Source organism: Aethalodelphis obliquidens, unplaced genomic scaffold (assembly GCF_003676395.1).
Source record: "Aethalodelphis obliquidens isolate GAN/ISIS:26980383/991018 unplaced genomic scaffold, ASM367639v1 scaffold8, whole genome shotgun sequence".
Lineage (NCBI taxonomy): Eukaryota > Metazoa > Chordata > Mammalia > Artiodactyla > Delphinidae > Aethalodelphis > Aethalodelphis obliquidens.
In genome coordinates this window covers 1455303-1470603 of record NW_020837952.1, presented here as the reverse complement: position 1 = coordinate 1470603, position 15301 = coordinate 1455303, and the positions used below count along the sequence as shown (strand labels likewise).

The following is a 15301-nucleotide window of genomic DNA, read 5'->3' as shown; positions in this document are numbered from 1 at the left end:
CCGTAGTGGTCTTTACGAGTTTCTTTGTGGTAGACCATGACTTGCTGGTATAATTCAGTCCATCATATAAACTGTGAGAACTTTACTAGTAGAAAACATGATATGGTCTGGATATAAAATGTAAAATCAGAATCAAACACATGTCCACAAAGAGAAAGCAGTGTTTTTGACTCAAGTATGATCAGTCGTTTTGGGGTTTTCACTAATGTTAATTTAGAATTTGTCCACTGCTAACACTCACTAACTTGCAGCAGTAGCAGGTTCTACATGTTCAAGAAAAACCGGGGGAAATACAACCTAATTCTATCCACAGTCTTTTTGGAGACTTCGCTAGTGAAAGATCCTAATGAGGCAGTGGCCGGGTGAGGCTGTTCTCTGATCAGCAGAGACCCCTGGAAGCCTAAGTTTAAGATCCACTATTTTTGGGGTGAGGGTGCTCTGTGTAGCTTCCCTGTGCTCAAATGGAGGTCTGGCCTGGGTACTGGGGTCCTCCAGCCTCACCTGTGTAAGTCCCCCCCTCCCCTGAGAGGTCTGCCCTGCCCTCCGCATCACCTCCTGAGGAATTGCCATCTTCTGCACCAGATCACCAAGGTGATGCTGCTGAAGGGCTGGCGTTGCGTGGAGTGCATCGTGTGTGAGGTATGCGGCCAGGCCTCAGACCCCTCCCGCCTGCTGCTCTGTGATGACTGTGACATTAGCTACCACACGTACTGCCTGGACCCGCCACTGCTCACCGTGCCCAAGGGTGGCTGGAAGTGCAAGTGGTAAGGAGACTGGGAGCTTCAGAGGGGCCTGAAGTGTTTGAGTGGGTGTGGTGTTGACTACATGGCAGAGGCGGGGTTTAGAAGGCCGGGCGGCTTTGGGTGCTTGGGTAGGTTAGGTGCTGAGGGTCTGTCTTTCTGCCCCCACCAGGTGTGTGTCCTGTATGCAGTGTGGGGCCGCCTCCCCTGGCTTCCACTGTGAATGGCAGAATAGTTACACACACTGCGGGCCCTGCGCCAGCCTGGTGACCTGCCCGATCTGTCATGCCCCGTATGTGGAAGAGGACCTCCTGATCCAGTGCCGTCACTGTGAACGGTGAGGGTGCCCCTTTCTCCTCACATAAGCCCCCTCTTCCCTGTTCTCAGCCTGGCGTTGTCTCAGTTTATCCCCTCCTGTCTCCCTTCTCCCAGGTGGATGCATGCTGGTTGCGAGAGCCTCTTCACAGAGGATGACGTGGAGCAGGCGGCAGATGAGGGCTTTGACTGTGTCTCTTGCCAGCCTTACGTGGTAAAGCCTGCTGGTGAGTACCAGGGGCGGGGGAGGGGGGAGGAGGGGTCGGGCAGGGGTGCCTTGCTTTGGGACAGGGCCTCTAGCTGCCTTGCTTTGTCCTCTCCACAGTGCCTGTTGCGCCTCCAGAGCTGGTGCCTATGAAGGTGAAAGAGCCGGGTGAGTCACAGAAATTCTGAATGCCAAAGCCAGAGGAGACCTTAGGCACTTAGTCCAGCTCCAGCCCCCCAACTTTATCTCGTTATTTTTCGGAGAAGGAAACTAAGACCCAGGGGGGTTGAGTGGCCTGCCCAAGGTCACTCCATAGGTCAGTGGTGAAGTTATGACGAGAACCAAGGCATCCAGTTTCCCAGACAGAGTTCCTTCCACCAGGCAACGCGGCCTTTGTACGGCTAGAATCTCACCTCCAGAGAGCACGGAACACAGCTTTCTCCTTAATGAAGGAGCTGGGGCTCTCCCACCTCCATCGTGATGTGGGCACTGCTCCTGGCATCTGGGGCACTGTGAGCTGGCATTCGGCAAGGAGGGGCCCTCCTGGCCTCAGACAACTGGAGAATATATTGGGTAAACTGAGGGTGAATCTTGAGCAAAGTCCAGCTTCAGCAGGAGCGGTCTCTCTGATCCCCCTGGTTACCTGAGGGAGCGCCCAGGCCTCAGCTGGCGCCCGCTGGTGGTCTCTCCTCTCCAGCCCTCAGACCCCAGTCTGGACTTCAGTCTGTCTCTCTCTCGCTGCTTTTGTCCCAGCTAGGGACTTAGGCCGAAACTTGGAGTTCTGTGCTCCTTGGGTCCTCCATCAGGGGTCACACGCTCTTCCCCCTTGTGCAGAGCCCCAGTACTTCCGCTTCGAGGGTGTGTGGCTGACAGAAACTGGCATGGCTGTGCTGCGTAACCTGACCATGTCGCCCCTGCACAAGCGGCGCCAGCGGCGAGGACGGCTTGGCCTCCCAGGCGAGGCAGGGCTGGAGGGTCCTGAGCCTTCTGATGCCCTTGGCCCTGATGACAAGAAGGATGGAGACCTGGACACTGATGAGCTGCTCAAGGGTGAAGGTCAGGCTGGGGAGTCTCAGGGAGTGCCAGAGTAATGGGAGCATGCCTGTGAGAGTTGAATGTTGGGTAGGAGCTGCATTATCACTCCCAGTCACCCTCAAGGCACTGTTGGTCTTGCCCAGATGGCTCTGTGGCAGGGCACTCAGCTCTGTTCTTAGGTGGCAGGATGACAGGGTTAAAAGGGTCCATGCCTCTGACCTGCTTCCATCTCGTCTGTCCCCGTACACAGGTGGTGTGGAACACATGGAATGCGAAATTAAACTAGAGGGCCCCGTCAGCCCTGATGGAGAGCCTGGCAAAGAGGAGACCGAGGAAAGCAAAAAACGCAAACGCAAACCCTATCGGCCTGGTGAGGCCCTGCGATGCAGAGGTGGGGGTGGTGAGGGGCAGCTCACCAGGTCCCCAGCGGCTTCTCAGCCTCAGCTCTGTCTCCTTATAGGCATCGGTGGTTTCATGGTGCGACAGCGGAAATCCCACACACGTGTGAAAAAGGGGCCTGCTGCACAGGCGGAGGTGTTGAGTGGGGATGGGCAGCCCGACGAGGGTGAGACGGGTGAGGGCTCCAGTGGGGCCTGGGAGAAGGTGGGGATCACAGGACCTGTGGGACACTGCCAGGGAGGCCTGGGGCAGGGGAGTTCACTCAGAGGGCCAGGGGAGTAGTGGGCCCACTACTGGCGCTGGGGAGAGAGTAGGCAGAAAGCGTCCCCAGGCCAAGTTGGGAGCAGCATGCCCGCTGTCCCCAGAGAGGCAGACACCTCCCATTCGGTCCCCAGTGTTGCCTGCCGACCTGCCTGCAGAGGGCTCTGTGGACCAGAGCTTAGCTGATGGGGATGAGAAGAAGAAGCAGCAGCGGCGAGGGCGCAAGAAGAGCAAACTAGAGGACATGTTCCCTGCTTATCTGCAGGTGGGTCTTAGGCTCCGAGGGGCAAGGGCAGTGTCGGTCCTGCAGGGCATGAAGAAGCCTGTTTCTCCCTGACTCCTCCCACAGGAAGCCTTCTTTGGGAAGGAGCTGCTGGACCTGAGCCGGAAGGCCCTTTTTGCAGTTGGGGTGGGCCGGCCAAGCTTTGGACTAGGAACCCCAAAAGCCAAGGGGGATGGAGGCTCAGATAGGAAGGAGCTCCCGACCTCACAGAAAGGTCAGTCGTGTGGGGGTAAGGTGGTCTGAAGGGGTCCAATTTCGCTCTGTGCTTAGAAGCTGGTAAGAGATTTTAGTGGGAAATGGGCTGGTCTCCAGGAGTTGAGGGTGGGCCAAGGGCCCTGGCCTTGGAGCTGGGGTCCTATTCGGGGCATCACATGTAGGGCATCTCTGATTGGAATGGCGACTGTTGCTCATAGGAGATGATGGTCCCGATGTTGCAGATGAAGAATCCCGTGGTCCTGAGGGCAAGGCTGACACATCAGGTGAGGGCTGCTGGGAGGACTGTGTGCCATCTTGGTTTTGCTTATGTCAGTCTGTTCTGCCGCTGAGCACTATCAGGGATGGAGGCTGGAAAGTGTTCCATGCCTTCTGCGGTTCAGGGTGGCCAGTGTGGTACCTCCATACTGGCCTTGGCTGATGGGTTTCTCCTGGCAATTGCAGGACCTGAGGATGGCGGCGTAAAGGCATCCCCAGTGCCTAGTGACCCTGAGAAGCCAGGCACCCCGGGGGAAGGGATGCTTAGCTCTGACTTAGACAGGATTCCCACAGAAGGTGAGGCTGTGACCCACACTCCTTGCCTATAAGGGTCCTCTGTGGGAGAAGGAGAGCATCCTACCTGTGAGACTCTCATCTCTACAGCTTCTCTAGTGGGGAGTCGTGGGCACCTTCCCTGGCCGTGACCATTTGTAGCCCTGTGGTGTCCCTTCAACTCCCCAGTCTTCCTCAGCAGCATCCTTCATCGATCCCTCACAGAACTGCCCAAGATGGAATCCAAGGACCTGCAGCAGCTTTTCAAGGATGTTCTGGGTTCTGAGCGAGAGCAACATCTGGGTTGTGGAACCCCTGGCCTCGACGGCAGCCGTACACCGCTACAGAGGCCCTTTCTTCAAGGTGATCTGGATAGGAGTGGTTTGAAAACTGGGTGGGCAGGTGTGGCCAAGCCTGCCTCCAGGATGGGCCACTTACTCCTTTCGCTGATCCTGTGCCTCTTGTAGGTGGACTCCCTTTGGGCAATCTCCCCTCCAGCAGCCCAATGGACTCCTACCCGGGCCTTTGCCAGTCCCCATTCCTGGATTCTAGGTTGGTATTTATGCTTAACCCCCGTGGGCAGTCTCTTCCTTCCAACTGGGGCCATGCCAAGGGAGGGAACCTTGGACTCTTGGGTGCTGCTGTAGCAACACCTCCCTCTGCTCCTTTGTTAGTGACTGTCCTCTGTTGGGGCAGGGCAGTGGCCTGGGGACTCTGGGCAGTTTGTCTGGGGTGGGACTTGGCGTCCCTGCCCTCTGTGACTCTCCGCCCCTGCGCCCCAGGGAGCGCGGGGGCTTCTTTAGCCCGGAGCCCGGTGAGCCAGACAGCCCCTGGACAGGCTCGGGGGGCACCACGCCCTCCACCCCGACCACGCCCACCACAGAGGGTGAGGGCGACGGGCTCTCCTACAACCAGCGGAGTCTTCAGCGCTGGGAGAAGGACGAGGAGTTGGGCCAGCTCTCTACCATCTCACCTGTGCTCTATGCCAACATTAACTTTCCCAATCTCAAGCAAGATTACCCAGGTACCCGTGGGATGAGGGCAAGGGAGACAACCTGTAACATGGCACGTGCAGGGGGTCACCTGCCAGGTCTCCTCTAACACATTCTGTCTGCCCTCCAGACTGGTCTAGCCGCTGCAAACAAATCATGAAGCTCTGGAGAAAAGTTCCAGCTGCTGATAAAGCCCCCTACCTGGTGAGACAGAGGGAGCCTGGGTCAGCATGGGAACTGAGGGTGTGGGGTGACTTTGGGAAGGTCGCCTCAGTTCTTTCCATTCCCCACTCCCAAAGCAGCTGGGCCAGTAGGGATCAGCTTCTGGGTAGGCAGTGTGAGTGACATTGCGAGGGCTGGGGGCTCAGCGTGAGATTGCGTCCTAGCCTAAGGTTGTGTCCTCTATTCCTCAGCAAAAGGCCAAAGATAACCGGGCAGCTCACCGCATCAACAAGGTGCAAAAGGTGAGTGGGGGCCAGGCTGGGCCGTGCCGTCCAAGGCCTGTAGTGGGGCGGGCTCTCTAAGGGTAGGGGGGACGTAGGGCCTGCCTACAGCAGCCTGACTGACTGCTCTGTGCCTGGTCTCCCCCTGTAGCAGGCTGAGAGCCAGATCAACAAGCAGACCAAGGTGGGCGACATGGCCCGTAAGACTGACCGACCGGCCCTACATCTCCGCATTCCCCCCCAGCCAGGGGCACTGGGCAGCCCGCCTCCTGCTGCTGCCCCCACCATTTTCATTGGCAGCCCCACTCCCCCCGCCGGCTTGTCTACCTCTGCGGATGGGTTTCTGAAGCCGCCGGCGGGCACGGTGCCCGGCCCCGACTCGCCCGGTGAGCTCTTCCTCAAGCTCCCACCCCAGGTGCCCGCCCAAGTGCCTTCGCAGGACCCCTTTGGACTGGCCCCCGCCTACGCTCTGGAGCCCCGCTTCCCCACGGCACCACCCACCTATCCTCCCTATCCTAGTCCGACCGGGGCCCCCGCGCAGCCCGCGACGCTGGGCGCCTCATCTCGTCCTGGGACCGGCCAGCCAGGGGAGTTCCACACCACCCCACCTGGCACCCCCCGACACCAGCCCTCCACACCTGACCCCTTCCTCAAACCCCGCTGCCCCTCACTGGACAACCTGGCTGTGCCTGAGAGCCCAGGGGTAGGGGGAGGCAAGGCTTCTGAGCCTCTGCTGTCGCCCCTGCCTTTCGTGGAGTCTCGGAAGGCCCTAGAGGTGAAGAAGGAAGAGCTTGGGGCATCGTCTCCCAGCTATGGGCCCCCAAACCTGGGCTTTGTTGACTCACCCTCCTCAGGCCCCCATCTGGGTGGCCTGGAGTTAAAGGCACCCGATGTCTTCAAAGCCCCCCTGACCCCTCGGGCATCTCAGGTAGAGCCCCAGAGCCCAGGCTTGGGCCTGAGGCCCCAGGAGCCGCCCCCTGCCCAGGCTTTGGCCCCTTCTCCTCCCAGCCACTCGGACATCTTTCGCCCTGGCCCCTACCCTGACCCCTATGCCCAACCCCCGTTGACCCCTCGGCCCCCACCCCCACCCCCTGAGAGCTGCTGCGCCCTGCCTCCTCGCTCACTGCCCTCTGACCCTTTCTCCCGAGTGCCCGCCAGTCCCCAGTCCCAGTCCAGCTCCCAGTCCCCGTTGACACCCCGTCCTCTGTCTGCTGAGGCTTTCTGCCCATCCCCTGTTACCCCTCGCTTCCAGTCCCCTGACCCTTATTCCCGCCCACCCTCACGCCCTCAGTCCCGGGACCCGTTTGCCCCACTGCATAAGCCGCCCCGCCCCCAGCCCCCTGAAGTTGCCTTCAAGGCTGGGCCTCTAGCCCACACTCCGTTGGGGGCTGGGGGTTTCCCAGCAGCCCTGCCCTCAGGGCCGGCAGGTGAGCTCCATGCCAAGGTCCCAAGTGTGCAGCCCCCCAATTTTGCCCGGTCCCCTGGGACTGGTGCATTTGTAGGCACCCCTTCTCCCATGCGTTTCACTTTCCCTCAGGCAGTAGGGGAGCCTTCGCTAAAGCCCCCTGTCCCTCAGCCTGGTCTCCCTCCACCCCATGGGATCAACAGCCATTTTGGGCCCGGCCCTACCTTGGGCAAGCCTCAAAGCACAAACTACACAGTAGCCACAGGGAACTTCCACCCATCGGGCAGCCCTCTGGGACCCAGCAGTGGGTCCACAGGAGAGGGCTATGGGCTGTCCCCACTACGCCCCCCATCAGTCCTTCCACCACCTGCACCCGATGGATCCCTCCCCTACCTGTCCCATGGAGCCTCACAGCGGGCAGGCATCACCTCTCCAGTTGAGAAGCGAGAAGACCCAGGGGCTGGGATGGGCAGCTCTTTGGCGGCACCTGAACTTCCAGGTACCCAGGACCCAGGCATGTCCAGCCTCAGTCAGACCGAGCTGGAGAAGCAGCGACAGGTGAGTCGACATCCTGGACCTGAGCACCCTCCACGTCTCCTCTGTTTCTGTGCCAGCCCTTTGGTTTGAGTAGAATGGACTCACCCCTCTTCTCTGTTCCCTGCGCAGCGCCAACGACTACGGGAGCTGCTGATTCGGCAGCAGATCCAGCGCAACACCCTTCGGCAGGAGAAGGAAACCGCGGCAGCTGCCGGAGCAGTGGGGCCCCCGGGCAGCTGGGGTGCTGAGCCTAGTAGCCCTGCCTTTGAGCAGCTGGGTCGAGGCCAGACCCCCTTTGCCGGCACCCAGGTAGGTAGAGTGGCAAGGGGTAGTGGATCCAAGATGCTGAAGGTGGCCCCCACCTTCATCTACCCTCATCTCTCCTAGGACAAGAGCAGCCTTGTGGGGCTGCCCCCAAGCAAGCTGGGTGGCCCCATCCTGGGGCCAGGGGCTTTCCCCAGTGATGACCGACTCTCCCGGCCACCTCCACCAGCCACCCCTTCCTCTATGGATGTGAACAGCCGGTGAGGCTCCAGGGGGTGCCCTGGGGGAAAATCAAGGGAACATATTGTACCTCCATTGTGTGCTGCCTCTGATTTTCCCGTCTCTCTAATCCTTCTTCAGCATCACTTAACTTCGCTTCCCCATTCCTTCCCCCTCACTGCATTAACTCCATCCTTCCTTCCTTAGGGCAGCCCGTGTTCTAGCTCTTTTTCATCCTGCTTCTGTCTCACTGGCTACTGCATATTCTTCCAGGCAATTGGTGGGAGGCTCCCAAGCCTTCTATCAGCGAGCACCGTATCCTGGGTCCCTGCCCTTGCAGCAGCAGCAGCAGCAGCAGCAGCAACTGTGGCAGCAGCAGCAACAACAGGCAACAGCAGCAACTTCCATGCGACTTGCCATGTCGACACGCTTTCCGTCAACTCCTGGGCCTGAACTTGGCCGCCAAGCCATAGGTTCCCCCTTGGCGGGAATTCCCGCCCGCCTGCCTGGCCCTGGTGAGCCAGTGCCTGGTCCGGCTGGTCCTGCCCAGTTCATTGAGTTGCGGCACAATGTACCGAAAGGACTCGGACCGGGGGTGCCTCCGTTTCCTGGTCAGGGCCCCCCTCAGAGACCCCGTTTTTTCCCTGTAACTGAGGATTCTCACCGACTGGCCCCTGAAGGGCTTCGTGGCCTAGCAGTGTCAGGCCTTCCTCCTCAGAAACCCTCAGCCCCGCCGGCCCCTGAACTGAACAACGGCCTCCATCCAACGCCCCATACCAAGGGTCCCAACGCGCCTGCTGGCTTGGAGCTAGTCAGCCGGCCCCCCTCAGGCGCTGAGCTTGGCCGCCCTCCTCTGGCCCTGGAAGCGGGGAAGTTACCCTGTGAGGATCCTGAGTTGGATGACGACTTTGATGCCCACAAGGCCCTGGAGGATGATGAGGAGCTTGCTCACCTGGGCCTGGGTGTGGACGTGGCCAAGGGAGATGATGAGCTGGGCACCCTGGAAAACCTGGAGACCAATGATCCCCACCTGGACGACCTGCTCAACGGGGATGAGTTTGACCTGTTGGCCTACACTGACCCTGAGCTGGACACCGGGGACAAGAAGGACATCTTCAATGAGCATCTGAGGCTGGTGGAGTCGGCCAATGAAAAGGCTGAGCGGGAGGCTCTGTTGCGGGGGGTGGAGCCAGGACCCTTGGGCCCTGAGGAGCGCCCTCCCCCCGCTGCTGATGCCTCTGAGCCCCGTCTGGCGTCAGTGCTCCCCGAGGTGAAGCCCAAGTTGGAGGAGGGTGGGCGCCACCCTTCCCCTTGCCAGTTTACCATTACCACCCCCAAGGTAGAGCCATCTCCAGCCACCACTTCCCTAGGCCTGGGGCTGAAGCCAGGACAGAGTGTGGTGGGCAGCCGGGACACTCGAATGGGCACAGGACCTTTTTCCAGTAGTGGGCACCCAGCTGAGAAGGTCCCCTTTGGGACCACAGGAGGACCACCAGCTCACCTGCTGACCCCCAGCCCACTGAGTGGCCCAGGAGGGTCCTCCCTGCTGGAGAAGTTTGAGCTAGAGAGTGGGGCCCTGACCTTGCCCGGTGGACATGCATCTGGGGATGAGCTGGACAAGATGGAGAGCTCACTGGTAGCCAGTGAGTTGCCCCTGCTCATCGAGGACCTGTTGGAACATGAGAAGAAGGAGCTGCAGAAGAAGCAGCAGCTCTCAGCACAGCTGCAGCCTGCCCAGCAGCAGCAGCAACAGCAGCATTCCCTACTGTCCACCCCGGGCCCTGCCCAGGCTGTGTCTTTGCCACATGAGGGCTCTTCTCCCAGTTTGGCTGGCGCCCAGCAGCAGCTTGCCCTGGGACTTGGAGGTTCCCGACAGCCGGGCTTGGCCCAGCCACTGATGCCCACCCAGCCACCAGCTCACGCCCTCCAGCAGCGCCTGGCCCCATCCATGACCATGGTGTCCAACCAAGGGCATATGCTAAGTGGGCAGCATGGGGGACAGGCAGGCTTGGTGCCCCAGCAGAGCCCACAGCCAGTGCTGGCACAGAAGCCCATGGGTAGTATGCCACCTTCCATGTGCATGAAACCGCAGCAGCTGGCGATGCAGCAGCAGCTGGCTAACAGCTTCTTCCCGGATACAGGTAACCTCATCTGGGGGCGCTGGCTTATCACCGTTACCACTAAATGCTCACTGAGGCTGCAGACCCAAGATCCTCCCTAGTTAAAGGGGATGGGACACGAAGAGCTTTGGCCAAATCCCATACGAGTGGTGTAAGCAGAAGCACTGTAGCTTTTAAGGGAGAATAGTGCCCGGCGCACAGCAGGCATTCAGATGTGGAATGAATGAATGGAACAGACACATGACGTCTGATTAGCAAAGGCTTTGTAGCTGGGGTGAGACCCAAAGATTAGGACTTGGAGAGGAGTGGTGCAAGAAAAAGCAACCGGGTTGGTGAAAAGACTTAGTGAGACTTAGCAGCAGGAAAGCCGATGGGGTATATTTGGAGACAACGAGTAGAGACAATGGTTAGCCTGGAGCCGGCTTTGCGGAGGGAAGTGAGGGGGCGCTACCGTAGCTATGGAGAGGTAAGAAGAGGGCCCAGATGGAAGAAGACCTCAAATTATAATAGCATCTATTGAATAATGGTGGTTTGCCATGCCAAACACTGTGCTGAGCGCTTTACATTCATTGTGTAATTTAATCATCACAACAAACACGTTAAGTAGGTACTATTATTACCTTGGAGTGTAGAAAAGGAAACTGAGGCAGAGAGGTTAAGTTAACTTGCCCAAGGTCACACAACTAACAGAACTGGAATTTGAACCCTGGCCCTCATATCCTCTTAACTGTTTTACTGCCTCAAAATAACCAGGAGAGGGGGTTGGGTTAGTCCTCTTAAAAGTAGGGGGTCAGGGGACTTCCCTGGCAGTCCAGTGGTTAAGACTGTGCTTCCAATACAGGGCGCGAGGGTTCGATCCCTGATTGGGGAACTAAGACCCCACATGCCGCGCGGCGGGGCCAAAAAAAGAAAAAAAAAGTAGGGAGTCAGTTAAGCTCTCTGAGCAGTGGAGAAATATATAATGTACAGGATTTCAGGAAGATTTAAGTTTTTGGTGGCTGCTTGTTTCTCTTTTCCTGCCCAGCATCCTGGACAGGCAGAAGAGTGGTCTGTAGGTGATGCGTGTTGTGCCCAAAAGAGCTCTGGCGTTGGGCTTTGGCACAGTGCCCGCATCTTGGGTTCTTGGGCTGCGCTTAGTTGCCCTAAGAACACTACTTTTGAAGAATGCTTTCTAGGTCATAAAGTGTACTCGTATTCTGGTCACATTTGATCCTCTCAGTAGCTCTATGAGGTGAGCAGAATAAGGAATCATGATCTCTACAAAATAGAAGAGTAAACTGAGGCCCAAAGAGGTGAAATGACATTGATATATTGGCTCAACAGATATTTACTGAGTACTTTTTCCTAGCACTGTGCGCGTAAAAGCGGAGCCACATGTTCTGTGAATAATAGAACTGAGTCACCTATGCTGCCGGGCTCCTAGTCCGGTGGTCTTTCCACCATGCCGTGCCATTGTTCTGGTTGGCTTAGTGAGGTCAAGGTGTTGGAACAGCAGACATGGAATGGGGCATTGACCTCAGTGCCCAGCTCACTTGGCTCCTCCCTCTCCAGACCTGGACAAATTTGCTGCAGAAGATATCATTGATCCTATTGCAAAGGCCAAGATGGTTGCTTTGAAAGGCATCAAGAAGGTGATGGCTCAGGGCAGCATTGGAGTGGCACCTGGTATGAACAGGTAAGGCTTGCAGGGTGGGAGTGTTGGCCCTTCCTTTTTCCAGTCCTTCCCCTGTTCTTCCTGATCCTGCTTCCTTCTTGTCCCACCTCTTTGCCCTTCAACTTTCCCCATCACCGACACATCCTCTTTGCTTTGGCGGACTCCAGGCAGCAAGTGTCCCTGCTAGCCCAGAGACTCTCAGGGGGGCCCGGCAGTGACCTGCAGAACCACGTGGCAGCTGGGAGTGGCCAGGTAAATAAATGGTCAGGTGGGAGTGGGAGCTTGGGTCCTGTGCCATCAGGCCACCCTTCTTAGGGCCTGGTACAGAACAGTGACCCTTTAGCTGTCTCTCTCGTCACAGGAGCGGAGTGCCGGTGACCCCTCCCAGCCTCGTCCCAATCCACCCACTTTTGCCCAGGGAGTGATCAGTGAGTATGGGGCTGGGGAGGAGAGTGCAAGGAAGGGGCTTGGGGTATGTGGGGAAAGAGGGACTTGGATCACCTGACACCCGCCCGCTTCCTTTCCCAGATGAGGCTGACCAGCGGCAGTATGAGGAGTGGCTGTTCCATACCCAGCAGCTCCTACAGATGCAACTGAAGGTGCTAGAGGAGCAGATTGGGGTGCACCGCAAGTCCCGGAAAGCTCTGTGCGCCAAGCAGCGCACTGCCAAAAAGGCCGGCCGTGAGTTCCCAGAGGCTGATGCTGAGAAGCTCAAGCTGGTTACAGAACAACAGAGCAAGATCCAGAAACAGCTGGATCAGGTGGGGAAGGCAGACTTCGGCCTAGCAACCGGGAGCCTGGGAAGAGGGGTGGCATGGGTGGGCAGGCTCCAGGCTGACCTTCCTGACCCTCCCGTGTTAGGTCCGGAAGCAGCAGAAGGAGCACACTAACCTCATGGCAGAATATCGGAATAAGCAGCAGCAGCAGCAGCAGCAGCAGCAGCAGCAGCAGCAGCAGCAGCAGCAGCAGCACTCGGCTGTATTGGCCCTTAGCCCTTCCCAGAGTCCCCGGCTGCTCACCAAGCTTCCTGGTCAGCTGCTCCCTGGCCATGGGCTGCAGCCACCGCAGGGGCCCCCCGGTGGGCAAGCTGCAGGTCTTCGCCTGCCCCCCGGGGGCATGGCACTACCTGGACAGCCTGGTGGCCCCTTCCTCAACACCACCCTGGCCCAGCAGCAGCAACAGCAACATTCTGGTGGGGCTGGGGCCCTCGCCGGCCCCTCAGGGGGCTTTTTCCCTGGCAACCTTGCTCTTCGAGGCCTAGGACCTGACTCGAGGCTTTTACAGGAGAGGCAGCTGCAGCTACAGCAGCAACGCCTGCAGCTTGCCCAGAAACTGCAACAGCAGCAGCAGCACCTCTTAGGACAGGTGGCAATCCAGCAGCAACAGCAGCAGGGCCCAGGGGTACCGGCAAACCAGGGTCTGGGTCCCAAGCCCCAAGGGCTTCTGCCTCCCAGCAGCCATCAGGGCCTCCTGGTCCAGCAGCTGTCCCCGCAGCCACCCCAGGGGCCCCAGGGCATGCTGGGCCCTGCGCAGGTGGCAGTGTTGCAGCAGCAGCAGCAGCAGCAACAGCACCCTGGAGCTCTGGGCCCCCAGGGCCCTCACAGACAGGTGATCCTGACCCAGCCCCGGGTGCTAAGTTCCCCCCAGCTGGCACAGCAGGGTCAGGGCCTTATGGGACACCGGCTGGTCACATCCCAGCAGCAGCAGCAGCAGCAGCAGCAGCAGCAGCAGCACCAACAGCAGGGATCCATGGCGGGGCTTTCCCATCTTCAGCAGGGTCTGATGCCACACAGTGGGCAGCCCAAACTGAGTGCTCAGCCCATGGCCTCCTTGCAACAGCAACAGCTGCAGCAGCAGCAGCTACAGCAGCAGCAGCAGCAGCTACAGCAGCAGCAGCAGCAGCTACAGCAGCAGCAGCAGCAGCAGCAGCTACAGCAGCAGCAGCAGCAGCAGCAGCTACAACAGCAGCAGCAGCAGCAGCAGCAGCTACAACAGCAGCAGCAGCAGATGGGCCTCTTGAGCCAGAGTCGAACTTTACTGTCCCCTCAACAGCAGCAGCAGCAGCAGCAGCAGCAGCAACAGCAGCAGCAGCAGCAGCAGCAGCAAGTGACACTCGGCCCTGGCCTGCCAGCCAAGCCTCTGCAACATTTTTCTAGCCCCGGAGCCCTGGGCCCAACCCTCATCCTAACGGGCAAGGAACAAAACATTGTAGAGGCGGCTCTTCCTCCGGAGGCCACTGAGGGGCCCTCCACGCATCAGGGAGGGCCGTTAGCAGTAGGGACTGTACCAGAGTCAGTGGCCACTGAACCAGGGGAGGTAAAGCCCTCACTCTCCGGGGACTCACAACTCCTCCTTGTCCAGCCCCAGGCCCAGCCTCAGCCCAACTCTGTGCAGCTGCAGCCACCTCTGAGGCTCCCAGGACAACAGCAGCAGCAAGTTAACTTGCTCCACACAGCGGGTGTGGGAAGCCACGGGCAACCAGGCAGTGGATCATCTTCTGAGGCCTCATCTATGCCCCACGTGCTGGCCCAATCCTCTGTTTCCTTAGGGGAACAGCCTGGACCCATGACCCAGAACCTTCTGAGCTCCCAGCAGCCCCTTGGACTAGAGCGGCCCATGCAAAATAATGCAGGGCCACAGCCTGCCAAACCAGGATCTGTCCCCCAGCCTGGGCAGAGCCTGCCTGGGGCTGGGGTCATGCCTACAGTGGGTCAGCTTCGAGCACAGCTTCAAGGAGTCCTGGCCAAAAACCCGCAGCTGCGGCACTTGAGTCCTCAGCAGCAGCAGCAGCTACAGGCACTCCTCATGCAGCGGCAGCTACAGCAGAGTCAGGCAGTACGCCAGGCCCTGCCCTACCAGGAGCCTGGGACCCAGCCTTCTCCCCTCCAGGGCCTCCTGGGCCGCCAACCCCAACTTGGGGGCTTCCCTGGATCCCAGACAGGCCCTCTTCAGGAGCTGGGGGCAGGGCTTCGACCTCAGGGCCCACCCCGGCTCCCCGCCCCACAAGGAGCCTTATCCACAGGACCAGTCCTTGGCCCTGTCCTTCCCACGCTTCCACCGTCCAGCCCCCAAGAGCCAAAGAGACCTTCCTCACAGTTACCTTCCCCCAGCTCCCAGCTTCCCTCTGAGGCCCAGCTCCCTACCACCCAACCAGGAACCCCAAAACCCCAGGGGCCACCCTTGGAGCTGCCTCCTGGGAGAGTCTCACCTGCTGCTGCCCAGCTTGCAGATACCTTCTTTGGCAAGGGGCTGGGACCTTGGGACCCCCCAGACAACCTAGCGGAAGCCCAGAAGCCGGACCAAAGCAGCCTGGTACCTGGGCATCTGGAGCAGGTGAATGGGCAGGTGGTACCCGAGCCACCCCATCTCAGCATCAAGCAGGAGCCTCGGGAAGAGCCATGTGCCCTGGGAGCCCAGGCAGTGAAGAGGGAGGCCAACGGAGAGCCAATAGGGGCACCAGGTACCAGCAACCACCTCCTGCTGGCAGGCCCTCGCTCAGAGGCTGGGCATCTGCTCTTGCAGAAGCTTCTACGAGCAAAGAATGTGCAACTCAGCACTGGGCGGGGGCCCGAGGGGCTGCGAGCTGAGATCAACGGGCACATTGACAGCAAGCTGGCTGGGCTGGAGCAGAAACTACAGGGTACCCCCAGCAACAAGGAGGTGAGTACTCTAGCTGGAGTGGAGC

At 59.3% G+C, this 15301-nt stretch overlaps 1 protein-coding gene across 11 annotated transcripts in view; it reads left to right on the top strand.

Moving 5' to 3' along the window:
* Positions 1–15301, top strand: part of KMT2D (lysine methyltransferase 2D) — a 39940-nt gene that overhangs the window by 13354 nt on the left and 11285 nt on the right. For 5 of the 11 annotated variants that reach the window (XM_027106135.1, XM_027106127.1, XM_027106126.1 and 2 more), the window contains 25 exons: positions 583–764; positions 913–1077; positions 1173–1282; positions 1381–1428; positions 2095–2316; positions 2546–2665; positions 2756–2869; positions 3060–3220; positions 3305–3452; positions 3652–3717; positions 3896–4006; positions 4172–4345; positions 4450–4534; positions 4765–5006; positions 5105–5178; positions 5388–5438; positions 5569–7380; positions 7489–7668; positions 7747–7883; positions 8116–9983; positions 11514–11637; positions 11784–11868; positions 11978–12044; positions 12145–12377; positions 12478–15276. In XM_027106135.1, the coding sequence (XP_026961936.1) occupies positions 583–764; positions 913–1077; positions 1173–1282; positions 1381–1428; positions 2095–2316; positions 2546–2665; positions 2756–2869; positions 3060–3220; positions 3305–3452; positions 3652–3717; positions 3896–4006; positions 4172–4345; positions 4450–4534; positions 4765–5006; positions 5105–5178; positions 5388–5438; positions 5569–7380; positions 7489–7668; positions 7747–7883; positions 8116–9983; positions 11514–11637; positions 11784–11868; positions 11978–12044; positions 12145–12377; positions 12478–15276 (9378 nt within the window). The remainder of the gene's footprint in view (positions 1–582; positions 765–912; positions 1078–1172; positions 1283–1380; positions 1429–2094; positions 2317–2545; positions 2666–2755; positions 2870–3059; positions 3221–3304; positions 3453–3651; positions 3718–3895; positions 4007–4171; positions 4346–4449; positions 4535–4764; positions 5007–5104; positions 5179–5387; positions 5439–5568; positions 7381–7488; positions 7669–7746; positions 7884–8115; positions 9984–11513; positions 11638–11783; positions 11869–11977; positions 12045–12144; positions 12378–12477; positions 15277–15301) is intronic. The other 6 variants (XM_027106129.1, XM_027106130.1, XM_027106128.1 and 3 more) reach the window with 6 other exon arrangements.